The following is a 14,361-nucleotide window of genomic DNA, read 5'->3' as shown; positions in this document are numbered from 1 at the left end:
AACCTAACCCCATTGAGATAATAATCTGCCCCCTTGTTTTTGCCGCCAAAGTGGATAACCTCACATTTATTTATATTATACTGCATCTGCCACGCATCTGCCCACTCACTCAACCTGTCCAGGTCACACTGCAACCTCCTAACATCCTCTTCACAGTTCACACTGCCACCCAGCTTTGTGTCATCCGCAAACTTGCTAGTGTTGCTCCTAATTCCCTCTTCCAAATCATTAATATATATGGTAAACAGTTGTGGCCCCAACACCGAGCCTCGTGGCACTCCACTCGCCACTGCCTGCCATTCTGAAAAGGACCCGTTCACTCCTACTCTTGTCTGCCAACCAATTTTCTATCCATGTCAACACCCTACCCCCAATACCATGTGCTCTAATTTTAGTCACCAGTCTCCCGCGCGGGACCTTATCAAAGGCTTTCTGAAAGTCTAGATACACTACATCCACTGGCACCCCTTCATCCATTTTACTTGTAACATCCTCAAAAAATTCCTGAAGATTAGTCAAGCATGATTTCCCTTTCATAAATCCATGTTGACTTGGACTAACCCTTTTACTGCTATCCAAATGCCCCATTATTACCTCTTTAATAATTGACTCCAGCATCTTTCCCACCACCGAAGTCAGGCTAACTGGTCTGTAATTCCCCGTTTGTAGAGTTATTGTGGATGGATCTGAGAAATTATACATGTAAAAAGACTCTGATGGGAGTTATTTACAGGCCCCCAAACAGTAGTCAGAATATAGGGATCAAGTTACATCATGAGATAAAATTGGCATGTAAATAAAGCAATGCTAGTGGTCATGGGAGATTTCAATATGCAGGTAGACTGGGAAAACCAGGTTAGTACTGGACCCCAAGAAAGGGAATTTGTAGAGTGCATCTGAGTTAGATTCTTAGAGCAGCTTGTAGTGGAGCTGACCAGGGAAAAGGCAATTCTGGATTTAGTGTTAGGCAATGAACCGGATTTGATAAAGGAACTCATGGTAAAGGAACCATTAGGAGGTAGATACCACACCATGATAAGTTTTAATCTCCAATTTGAGATGGGGAAGGTGAAATCGGATGAGACGGTATTGCAGCAGAGCAAAGGGGACTACAGATGCACGAGGGAGGAGCTGGCCAAAGTTGACTGGAAAGAGACCCGAGGAGGGGTGACGGTAGAACAGCAATGGCAGGAATTTCTGGGAATAATCTGGAAGATGCATGATATTTTCATTCCAAAGAGGAAGAAAGATTCTTGGGGGAGAAAGTGGTGACCGTGGCTGACAAGGGAAGTCAAGAACAGTATAAAATTAAAAGAGAAGGCATATAACATAGCAAAGATTAGTGGAAATCCAGAGGATTGGGAAGCTTTTAAAGAACAGCAGAAGGTAACTAAAAAGGCAATATGGGGTGAAAAGATGTAATACGAAGGTAGGTTAGCCAATAATATAAAAGAGGATAGCAAGAGATTCTTCAGTTATATAAAGTGTGAGAAAGAGGCAAGAGCGGAAGTTGGGCAGTTGGAGAATGATGCATGAGAAGTGACAATGGGAAATAAAGAAATGAAGAGGAGTTGAATAACTTTTTTGCAAGTCTTCACAGTGGAAGACACCAGCAACGTGCCTGAAATTCAAGAGAGTCAGTGGTTGGAAATTAGAGGAGTGGCTATTACCAGGGAGAAGGTGCCTGGGAAGCTGAAAGGACTGAAGGTGGATAAGTCACCTGGACCATATGGACTGCACCCATATGAGGGGATTGACATATGAGGAAAGGTTAAGTAGGCTGGAACTCTACTCTTTGGAGTTTAGAAGAATGAGAGGCGATCTCATTGAAACATATAAGATCGTGAGGGGCCTTGATCGGGTGGATGCACCGAGGATGTTCCCAATGATCGGGGAAACTAGAACTAGGGGACATAGTTGCAGAATAAGGGGGGGCTCTTTTAAAACTGAGATGAGGAAGAACTTCTTCACCCAGAGGGTGGTTAATTTATGGAATTCACTGCCCCAGGGAGCAGTGGAAGCAGAAACGTTAAATATATTTAAGTCTAAAATAGATGGTTTTTTAGCTGCCAAGGGGATAAGGGGCTACGGGGAGAGGGCAGGGATATGGACCTAGGTATGGTTAGTATAGTAGACCTGAGTGATCTCCTGGACAAGTGTCGATCGCCTGGATTGGAGTCGGAGAGGAATTTCCCGGATTTTTTTCCCGAATTGGACCTGGGTTTTTATCCGTTTTTTTGCCTCCCCCAGGAGATCACGCGGTTCTTGGGGTGGAGAGGGGTGATAGCGGTATAAAGGGGAGGGTAGTGTCTTGTGTTCTGTGTCTTGTGTCTACTGTTTGTGGGTAAGTGTGTCTGTTTAGTGTTCAGCCATGAGCGAATGGCGGTGCGGGCTCGACGGACCTGGTGGTCTACTCTCGCACCTACTTTCTATGTTTCTATGCACCCAAGGGTTCTGAAAGAGGTGGCTTTAGAGATTGTGAAGGCATTGACAGTGACATTTCAAGAATCACTAGAGACAGGAGAGGTCCCAGGTGATTGGGTAAATATCCAAAATTACCCCGCTGCACATGAAAGGAGCAAAGCAGAATAATAATAATAATAATGGATGGGATTTATATAGCGCCTTTCTAATACTCAAGGCGCTTTACATCGCATTATTCATTCACTCCTCAGTCACACTCGGTGGTGGTAAGCTACTTCTGTAGCCACAGCTGCCCTGGGGCAGACTGACGGAAGCGTGGCTGCCAATCTGCGCCTACGGCCCTTCCGACCACCACCAATCACTCACACACATTCACACACAGGCAAAGGTGGGTGAAGTGTCTTGCCCAAGGACACAACGACAGTATGCACTCCAAGCGGGATTCGAACCGGCTACCTTCCGGTTGCCAGCCGAACACTTAGACCATTGCGCCACCTGTCGTCAGAATAGTGGAAACTAGAGGCCGTTTAACATGACTTTGGTGGTTGGTAAGATTTTAGAGTCCATTATAAATTATGAGGTTACAGAGTACTTATAAGTTCACGACAAAATAAGGAAAATCAGCATGGCTTTGTGAAGGGGAGGTCTTGCTTGACAAATTTGCTGGAATTCTTTGAAGTAAATAGCAGGACAGACAAAAGAGAGTCAGTAGATGCTGTTTACTTAGATTTACAGAAAACCTTGCATAAGGTGCCACACGTGAGGCTGCTAAGGAAGATGAGAGCCCATGGTATCAAAGGGCAGATACTAGCATGGATAGCAGGTTGGCTGTATGGCAAAAGCCAAAGAGTGGCAATAAAGGAGGCTTTTTCTGGTTGGCTACCAGTGACTAGCAGAGTTCTGCAGGGGTCGGTGCTGGGGCCGCTACTCCTCACGTTGTATATTAATGATTTGGACGAGGGGATTGAAGGCTTGTGGCCAAGTTTGTGGATGACACGAAAATAGGTGGAAGGACAGGTAGTGTAGAGAAGGCAGGGACTCTGCAGAAGGACATGGACAGGTTGGGAGAGTGGGCAGAGAAGTGGCAGATGGAATATAGTGTAGCATAGTGTGGAGTCATGCATTTTGGTAGTTGGAATAAAGGCATAGACTATTTTCTAAATGGGGAGAATCCAGAAATTTGAGATGCAAAGGGACTTGGGAGTGCTGGTGCGGGATTCCCAAAAAGTTAATCTGCAAGTCAAATAGGTAGTAAAGAAAGCAAACTCAATGCTCGCATTTATTTCAAGAGGGCTTGTATACAAAAACAGGGATGTAACGCTGAGGCTCTATAAGGCACTGGTAAGGCCGCATTTGGAATATTGTGAGCAATTCTGGGTGCCATATCTGAGGAAGGATATGCTGGCTCTGGAGAGGGTCCAGAGGAGGTGTAAAAGAATGATCCCAGGAATTAGTAGGTTAACCTATTATGAGCATTTGTCGGCACTGTATTCGCTGGAGTTTAGAAGAATGAGGGGGACCTCATTGAAACATACAGAATGAAATGCTTGAATAGAGTGGATGTGGAGAGGATGTTTCCACTAGTGGGAGAGTCAAGGACTTGAGGTCATAGCTTCAGAATTAAAGGACATTCTTTTAGGAAGGAGATGATGAGAAATGTCTTTTGTCAGAGGGTGGTGAATCTGTGGAATTCATCGCCACAGAAGGCTGCGGAGGCCAAGTCAGTGGATAATTGTAAGGCAGAGATAGATAGATAGAGACTTGATTAGTACAGGTGTCAGAGGTTATGTGGAGATGGCAGGAGAATGGGGTTAGGAGGGAGGGATAGATCAGCCATGATTGAATGGCGGAGTAGGCTTTATGGGCCGAATGACCTAATTCTACTATCACCTACAACCCTAGGTGACGGTTTGGGCCAGGACCCTTCTATTGGCTGATTGTGTACATGTGTGTGGGGTGGTGGGAAGAAAGCTGGAAGATGGGGACAGGACAAAGCCCTCACATTTCTCTCCCCTTTTCTTCTCCTCATTCCCCCCCCCCCCCCCACCATGGACATCCAGCCCACTTACACCTCCATCACCTACCAGGAAGGTCTCTTTGACATCTCTGCCACCACCATCACATCTTGCCATCCCCACCCATTTCCACCTTCCGCAGAGACCGCTCCCTGCGCATCTCTTTGGTTCACTTATCCCTTCCCACCCAAACTATTACTTTCCCCAGGGAGGTTCTCTTGCAACTGCAGGACATGTTACATTTGACCCTCCCTCACCTCCATCCAGGGACCCAAGCAGTCCCTCTCGGTGAGACAGAGGTTCATGTGCATCTCTTCTAACGTCATCTACTGTATTTTCTGTTCCCAATGTGGCCTCCTATACAATGGTGAGACCAAGATAGAATTGGTGACCATTTCTCTGAACACTTGCTCTCAGTCTACCAAGGCCTGCTGGTTTGCTGTCCACTATAACTCCCCTTCTAATTCCCTTGCTAACCTTTGCATCCTGGGCCTCATCCACTACCAGAGTGAGGCCACACGCAAACTGGAGGAACAGCACCTTGTATTCTACTTGGGTATCTTACAAGAGATCAGTGTGCAAAATTAGAGCACATGGTATTGGGGGTAGGGCATTGACATGGATAGAGAACTGGTCGGCAGACAGGAAGCTAAGGGTAAGATTTAATGAGTCCTTTTGAGAATGGCAGGCAGTGACTAGTGGGGTTGGGACCCCAGTTATTTACAATATATATTAACGATTTAAATGAACGAAATTAAAAGTAACATATCCAGGTTTGCGGATGACACAAAGCTGGGTGGCATAGTGAGCTGCGAGGAGGATGCTATGAGGCTGCGGGGTAACTTGGATAGGTTGCGTGAGTGGGCAGATGCAGTACAATGTGGATAAATGTGAGGTTATCCACTATGGTGGCAAGAACAAGAAGGCAGATTATTATCTGAATGATCTCAAATTAGGAAAAAGAGAGGTTCAATGAGACCTGGGTGTACTTGTACATCAGTCACTGAAAGTAAGCATGCAGGTAGAGCAGGCAGTGAAGAAAGCTAAAGGCATGTTGGCCTTCATTGCAAGAGGATGTGAGTTTAGGAGCAAGGAGGTCCTACTGCAGTTGTACAGGGCCCTGGTGAGTCCGCACCTGGAGTATGTGTGGTGTTTCGGTCTCCTAATTTGAGGAAGGACATTCGTGCTATTGAGGGAGTGCAGCGTAGGTTCATCAGGTTCATTCCCAGGATGGCGGGATTGACATATGAGGAAAGAATGGATCGACTGGGCTTGTATTCACTGGAATTTAGAAGGATGAGAGTATATCGTATAGAAACATATAAAATTCTTAAGGGATTGGACAGGCTGGATACAGGAAAAATGTTCCCGATATTGGGGGAGTCCAGAACCAGGGGTCACAGTTTATGAATAAGGCGTAGGCCATTTAGGACTGAAATGAGGAAAAACTTTTTCACCCAGAGTTGTGAATCTGTGCAATTCTCTGCCACAGATGGCAGTGGAGGCCAATTCACTGGTTGTTTTCAAGAGAGTTAGATTTAGCTCTTAGGGCTAACGGAATCAAGGGATATGGGGAAAAAGCAGGTTAGATGATCAGCCATGGTCATATTGAATGGCGGTGCTGGCTCGAAGGACCGAATGGCCTACTCCTGCACCTATTTTCTATGTTTTCTAACCTAACGGTATGAACATTGAATTCTCCAATTTCTCTCCCCCTTTCCTGCACTTCACCTGGACTTGCACCCATTTCTCCTCTTCCACCTATATACTTTGCTCTGGCTTCACAATGTGTACCATGTCTATGCTTTTGCCTCACATCTTTAGGCTTTTCATGTATGGCCCTTTTCCAACTATCTGCCCCTCAGTACTCTACCTACCACTTGCAAGGCTTTGTCTTGTCCCTCCTCTATTCCAGCTTTATCACGTCCCCCCACCACAATTTGTCTGAAGAAGGGACCCAACACGATGTGTCAAGTATCCACGCTCTCCAGAGATACTGCCTGACCTGCTGAGTTTCTCTAATACTGTCTTTTTTTGTAAAGCAGCATCTGCAGTTTCTTAGTTTATACTTGCATAGGCTAAAATCCTGGAGGCAAGTTGGTTCAAATTATTTTATAAGGCTAAACATATTGGGTTGGATTTCACAAGTTATTGTCACTGGTTCTGAACTGCACTAAGCAGTGACTTGGAACTGACTTCCCAGCACATGCTGTGAAATGCTGAAGTCTGGGATTAACTGTCAGATTTAAGATTTCATGCAGTTAGGTGTGGTGCAGGTTCTGGGACCTCATTAATTTCAATTGGATCAATTTAATGAATATGGAAAATTAACCCTTTTCCCCCCCCCCCAATAAAGCTGTACTTCACTTTTGTTTTTTTTTAACTTAAATTAACAAAAAATAGTGATCATTAATCTAATTTTCAGAATTTTAAATGTCTGAATAGCACCAAGTTTTTTAGCTGACAAAGGTGTACCCACAAGTTTTGTCAGTCAAGGCAGGGTGAGGATGTTGTGAAGGGTTACATGCTTCTCAGGCCACATCACCAGCTCTAGACATGTACTAGAATGGGGGACGAGAACGGGGGAACCACAAGTGACAATTCCTGGCCAGCAGAAACGGGACCAAAATACATTCTGCTTTTAAATTATTTAGTTTAGGGTTTATGATGTATCTTTAGACCACAAAACACAACTTTGATAAGGAAGCATAATTGTTCCACTTATTATTATGATACAATAAGTTATTATGTATACTGATCAATAGCCTCCTTCTCACTGTATTATTCCATGATACTAAACTTTAACACAATACTTCTTTCGAGCAACTTACATAATTGTTGCCTTCTGTACCTCTGAGAACACCATGTTGTTATGTTGCCACACTGATCACAGCAGTGCTTTCAACATTTAGAACTGTAGAATGATGCAAAAGAAACCTACGTAGCCCTAACTGGTTCTTTGTAGTAGCAATTAATCTCAATCAACTTGTTCCCCTTCATTTTGTATCTCATTACTGACTCTACTTAGATCATGCTTCATGCCAGTGATTTTAAAATACACTGTGCAAAAAAAAACATGTATATGGTTACTTTGCCATGCAACATAAATTTGTATCATGTTGATCAATCTTCAATTTCTCAGGAAGTACGATGCAATTAGGATTCATTAGTGGCTTGATACAAATATTCTGTAATTATAATGTGTATCCAATAAAAGCAGCAAATAACATGGGATGTGATATAAAGGAAACTGTCACAAATGTCCAAAAATGATGGAAGATAGAATTGATAAGTCATTAAGTGCCGGACACAATATAGAAAAGTTCATATTTTAGACAAATTAATTCATTAAGAAAGTTAAATAATAGTCAATTATTTAGTTTTTGATCCTTTCAATAATATTAGAGATCCTAAAGGTTATAACTTCCAATATCATGGAGGAATCATCCAGTTGTAATTCTGTGATGTTTCGGAGCCAGTCTTATCAGGAAGCAACTGTCTCAGCATTATGTGGGACAAGCAGCAGGTGACGCCGTGCGATGGCAGGCTCGCCAACAGTCTGTCTCGTCCTTTTTTCTTCTTGTTGTTTTTAGTCTGTTGTTAAATGTATGCTTCAGTGTATCTTTAGTTTTGTATTATGTGGATGTGGGAGGGGGGGTGGGGGAAACTTAAAAAAAAAATCCCTTTCCTCAATGGAGTTGCCATTTTTCACGTATCGTATCTCCGTCCGCGTTGCAGCCTAACATCGTGGAGCTGGCGGCCTCTTTCTTGGGATCGACTTTGGGAGCTCCAAACACGGGAGCCTGCGGACTTAACATCGTGGAGCTTGCGATCCCTTCGTTTAGGGACCGACTTCGGGAGCTCCAAGCCGCAGGACCTTCGACCGCCCCGACGCGGGAGCTTCGATCGCCGGCTGCGGGAGCTTCGATCGCCTCGAATGCGGATGGTACAACTGCCTCGTCCACGGGAGAATAAGGACGAAGGAAAATATGACATTGCCTTCCATCACAGTGAGGAATGTGGGGGAGCCGCTGTGGTGAATGTTTATGTTAACTTTTAGGTAGTTGTGTGTCTTGTTGCTTTTTTTGGTATGGCTGTGTGATAAATCAAATTCCTTGTATGTTTTTACATACTTGGCTAATAAATTAATTACAACAACATATATGAATAATAGTGCTGAATAATATACCCACTGATAGGTCAGGAAGTATATGTCTTCTTCTGTGCTCATTTATTTGCTATTTACAGATACTGAAAGCAATCTCAGGCCACACCAACTTGGTTCCAAATGCAAACATCTCAATTGAGTGGAGCCAAAAATCAAGAATTAATCATTTTCAGTGATCACCACATCAATAGTACCCAATACCAATTTGCAGACCAAGAAAGAAAAAGCTGCAGAACTTAACTCCAACAAGTAAACAATGCTCATGTTAGAAATTTGTTTGGACTGAGGAGAGCAATTCTAGACAAGGATATAATCTCATCTAACAGCAGACAACATCCAATCATAATGGCGTGGGGTATTGCAGAGTTTCATGGAAAATATTACCAAATCATTTATTATTCCAGCAATTACAATATGTTGACTAGAGCAACTCGTTTCTTTAAACGGAGTATATTATTTTACCATTTAACAGCAAGGTTCTGTACTTCACCATTCTTGTCTTCCAGCAACTTCAAGATCATTTTAACCACTTTTCGTTCACTGTCGTCATCCAATTTGATTGAATCTTTTTGCAATTCTGTCATCAAATCATTGGTTGCCATGAATCTAAAAATATACAAAATACAACTCTGTTACAAGTTTTCTATTATTGACTGCACGTTTCCTTTCCAGTTACAGTAAGCAACTACAAATTCCATGCAACATTTAAACATTGTTCATTTTTGATCATGCAGCAGTATGACCTTAAAACAAAATTACTGATATTGTGTTTTAGCTACTTTAATATTTAGAAGGAATAAATTTGAAATGAAAGGAATAACCCTAACATTAACCTTTTACAATCTCATGGCAATCAACGTCAAATAGACAAAAATAAGAAAAAACAGAGGGATAATTCTTATGCAGCTCAGTCTTCAATATTATCAATGCAGTAATTTAATCTAGCAACCCAAGTGAACCAAGTTTTCTTCCATGATCTTCCTTTGTTATCTTTTGGACCAAATTCAAATTAGGGAAGATTAAACTAATTTGGGGGGGGGGCTATCCTGGTTCCATATAATCTCCTGGCAGTGAGCAGACCCCATCATCTCTTCAGAACACAAGCTACAACTTTAACCATGGGTGGTCACTGCGAATTGACCAGCAATCACTTCTATTGACACTGGGCAACAATATTCCATTAAACATTGTCTTCAGTTTTTCTAAGCTTGCTGTTAACAAAAATACTAGTTATTAAAAAAGAGATATTTTTGAAAATACTGCAGGAAAAACCCTTTCTCCCATTGACACACATGTCTTTATAACACAATTTTCTATAAGGTGTCTTGGGAATACAACTACTGTATTATAGCAAATCTACCTGCATTACAACATTGTATGAAAATATTTCTCACCTTTCAATGTCTGCTTGGTATTAATTACCTCACAACAGTTTCCTCCGGTTTCCATCTGTCTAATCTACTGAAACTCAAGTAATGTTAACACCTCTTAAATCTATTCTGAAAAGCAAAATAAATGAATCTCGCTGCTTAATTTTCAGCCCATAACTTGACCTCACCTATTCCCCTTTAAGCAGTCCATTGATCCATACCACAGTGTAACATCAGATCTGGACACAATTTCAACTGATTGAAAGATTTGACAGAAATACTTGGTTTTATAAATGTATAAATTCCATAAACTTAGCATGGAATTTTAATTTTGGTTATTCCAATTCTGGACCATTTGCACCATTTTTCTTGCCTTAGTCAAACTCCCAAAATACAATGAATAAGATTTTGTTGTTTTTTATCATCAAAATAAAGCACGCGCTGCAGATTCTATAATAAATAAAGCAAGCACTTCTGCTTCGACTTCCCCTTTCCTCTCACCAGTTATTGTTTTTGGCAGTTCAACACCAGTTCTGGGGTCCTATAGTTGTGACAACTTTCAGATTGGTAAAGGGCCTGTCCCACCAGCATGCGATTGCATGCGTCTAGCGCGACCAAACGTGGTGGCTTGAGGCGTACGGCCTCGCGGGGCCGGTCCCACTTCCAACTGCGGAGCCGTCTGTAGTTGTGCAGGGCTGGTCCCGACATCACACTCACCAATCAGCTGGGCAGGAGGCGGGCTGACTGAATTTGGACGTCGCACGGCGTCGGGCGGTGACGTCTAGGCGTACACCGTCAAGACGCTGCGCATGGCGTCGAGACGCTGCCTACGCCCGTCGAGGCGCTGCGTACAGCCTCAATGCGGCTGCGGGCCGACAGGCCGTTGCCGCGCGGAATTTTTGGACAATGTCAGTTTTTCGGAGCAATGTCGGGACCAGCCCCGCACAACTCCATACGGCTCCGGCAATCGAAGTGGGACCGGCCCCGCGAGGCCGTATGGCTCAAGCGACCACGTTAGGTCGCGCTCGCCGCATGCAGTCGCATGCTGGTGGGACAGGCCCTTTATGCAAGAAAAGTAAAACACTGCTGCCAGGGCAGTTGGTGTCTATATCAAAGTATACATTCTTTTTCAAAGACCAACCTCTTAATTTCTATGCTCCTTTGTTGATTCAGGACTACTGCAACAACACCAAAATTGATCTCAACACCCCCAAATTTAAGATACTTCAGATAGATATAGTTTTGGATAATGACACACCAGGAATCACAACTGTCCACAAATCATATAGACTGGATGTACTTGCAACTTAATTCACAGTGGTACAATTTTCCCAGCAGTGGAAAGGTACACAGATTCTCTGGAAGATAAAACTGGGAGGATATGCAAAATACAATGACATGGCAAGTCAACCAAAAAGGACATTATTCAAAGCTTTCCTCCTAGTGCATGATTGATCTTTAAAGCATCAGTGACGTAGCATCGAACATGGAATGATCTTCACTTTTCACCCCAACATTAATCACATTTAAAAGACTTCAGCCACAATTTTGGACATCTCCAATATGAAGTGACCACCAGATGCATTCTGCCTTCAGATGCCCCATTTAGCATTCCAAATAAACTGTTCCTTCTGGCCTCCTGCAGTTAATTTTTCCATCAATCGTCAATCTTTTTCCTCTCAAAGGGCGGATGAGCTTCTAGCGAGCCAACGGCCATCCACACTTCAGTACAAGTTGCGATCACTGTCGCGCATAGGGGGAGATCCTGTGTTGCCGACCCGTCCTAAATGTGAGGCCGCATTGCGTACCCCCCATGTTTTAAAAGTGATTTCCATCCATGCATAGCATTGTAAGGAATGATGATAAAGCACACACCAAAATCCTATACTTCCAGCGGCGGAAGTCTGCAGGAACTGGAGGACATAGATGTGTGGTGCGTCCGTCACCGTTCCCATTGGAAACCAGCACCACTGCGTCGTTAATGTTTTCAACGATGATGAATGAATGGATGAATTTTCCTCCTGTACTTTCCTTTGCAATTAGAAATGTAAATATCTGCCCATTCATCTCCAAGTTCACAAGTCATAGGAGTAGAATTAGGTCATTCGGCCTATCGCCATTCAATTGCGGCTGCCTCCTAATCCCATTTTCCTGCCTTCTCCCCCTAACCCTTGACACCTGTTCTAATCAAGAATTTGTCTATCTCTGCCATAAAAATATCCACTGACTTGGCCTCCACAATCCTCTGCGGCAAAGAGTTCAACAGATTAACTATCCTCGGACTAAAGATGTTCTTCCTCACCTCCTTTCTAAGAGTGCCCTTTAATTCTGAGGCTATGACCTCTGGTCCTAGACACTTCCACCAGTGGAAACATCCTTTCCACATCCACCCTATCTATCTATGCCTTTCATTATTCTGTAGGTTTCAATGAGGTTCCACCCTCAACCTGCTAAACTCCAGTGAGTACAGGCTCAGTGCTGTCAAACGCTCATCATATGCTAACCCACTCATTCCTGGAATCATTCTTGTAAACCTCCTCTGGACCCTCTCCAGAGCCAGCACATCCTTCCTCAGATATGGGGCCCAGATTTGCTCACCGTACTCCAAATGTGGCCTTATAGAGCCGCAGTATTCTCTGTTTTTAGTTTTCCAGTTCTCTTGATATAAATGCTAGCATTGAATTTACCTTCTTTACTACCGATTCGACTTGCAAATTAACTTTTTGGAAGTCCTGCACCAGCACTCCCAAGTCCTTTTGCACATCCGATTTCTGGATTCTCTCTCCATTTAAAAAATAATCTGTGCCTTTATTCTAATTACCAAAATGCATTACTTCAAAATCCACCTACAAATTGTCCAGATCCCAAACAAGCTTTCGACATGGAGTAGTGATTTACTTATATTTCCAATTCAGACAACCCCATTGGCTGTTGAAAACACTGGTCTCTACCTGGGAACACCAAATAGACAGGTCAGCTTTGTAGTACTTCATTAATTCTGCAGGCTTGATCTCAAACCTTTGGTTTTTTGTCATTTCAATTTTCTCTGTCACTTGTATTTATCTTCCATTCTTTCACTAACAAACTATTGCAATGAAGTTCAAAATAAACTCAAGAAGCGTGAGTTTTATTATTTGGCACATTTGTCTTTCCAAATTAATATTATATTTAACATTTTTCAGATATAGAACATTGAGTGCTTGTAGATTTCTGCATTTCTCCCAATATGTTGGCAATTTCTGATCATTTTATATTGACATATTCTACACTCATAGGGTTCCCCCTTTCAATATCTCCCATCTTCAATTCTATTATATACATTTCCCTTCTACACTTTAAAATGAAATCTCAAACTATTCCAAATCCTTAAGAAATATAATCCACTTGAAAATCTTTCAAATTAATGCCCTACTGAGTATTTTCAGCAATGTTGCTTTTATTTATTTTTATTTGGGGCAGTATGTATCACTGGTCCAACTCCTAAACTCGGGAGTTTGTCATTCATAAAGCAGGCTGAAAGGTCGGCGTCAATGCACTGCCCAACAGCTGAGGAAAAGCGGCGACCGAGGGACCATACAAGCCGCGGTGGAAGTCGCTACACCTGCTGGCCGTTACTTCTACCCCGAGGTGGGGAAAGCGAGGGTAAGGCTGGGAAGGAGGGATGGGCAGTGGGCGGGGAAGGAGATTGTGATCCCCACTATTTAAACGGTCAGCGAACAAGCCCGGCGGCATCCACCCAAGCGTCAATGACAACGAGACAAAGCCCTACTGCGTCCCCGGGCCGTCACCTGAAGTCCTTGTCGCTGGACGTCATCTTCTCCAGCAGGTTGGAAATGTGGTAGGAGGCGCTCGCCATGTTGCGGCCTTCGCTCCCGTGCCTCGCCGCCACCCTCACGCTTCCTTCCGTCCCGGTCCCCGGCTGTCCGGTTTCACGGGCGGCGGGGGAGTGAGGAATGCGACGCAGCCGTGAGGCCACGGTGCGGTCGGCGGAGCGCTCAGCGCCTTCCACAGCTGCGAGGCCGCCCGCCCGCCCGCGCGTCACCGCAACAGCAGCACCAGCACCAGCTCGGCGCGGGTCACAGTTCACCGCGCCTACTCCCCTCGCCCTCTACGCCTGCGCACTGTGGCCGTCAACGGCTTTCAATCGCTCGCGCGGATCGCGGGCGGCGCCGATGTTTGCGGAGGAGGCGGCGCCGTCTGTGCACTGAGGTGAAGAGAACAAGTCGTCAAATGAAAGGTAGATGCTGGAAATACCAAATAAAACAATACATTCGGTGGAAAACCCCAGCAGGTGAGACAGCATTTGTGGAAAGAGAAACAGTTCAATCGAGTTTATTTTGCACAAGTACGGTGAGGTATAGGTACAATGAAAATCTTACAGTGT

At 43.9% G+C, this 14,361-nt stretch overlaps 1 protein-coding gene across 2 annotated transcripts in view; it reads right to left on the bottom strand.

The window, feature by feature from the left end:
• The window catches only part of cand1 (cullin associated and neddylation dissociated 1), a 49,076-nt gene extending 34,996 nt beyond the window's left edge, over positions 1-14,080 (bottom strand). The window contains exons 1-2 of one of the 2 annotated variants that reach the window (XM_033038263.1): positions 13,766-14,080; positions 9,070-9,213 (exon numbers count right to left, since the gene is read on the bottom strand). In XM_033038263.1, the coding sequence (XP_032894154.1) occupies positions 9,070-9,213; positions 13,766-13,833 (212 nt within the window). In that variant the 5' untranslated portion in view covers positions 13,834-14,080. The remainder of the gene's footprint in view (positions 1-9,069; positions 9,214-13,765) is intronic. The other variant, XM_033038264.1, reaches the window with a different exon arrangement.
• Between the last annotated feature and the right edge of the window lie 281 nt (positions 14,081-14,361).

Source organism: Amblyraja radiata, chromosome 19 (genome assembly GCF_010909765.2).
Source record: "Amblyraja radiata isolate CabotCenter1 chromosome 19, sAmbRad1.1.pri, whole genome shotgun sequence".
In the NCBI taxonomy this organism is placed as follows: Eukaryota; Metazoa; Chordata; class Chondrichthyes; order Rajiformes; family Rajidae; genus Amblyraja; species Amblyraja radiata.
This window is presented reverse-complemented; position numbering and strand designations above follow the sequence as displayed.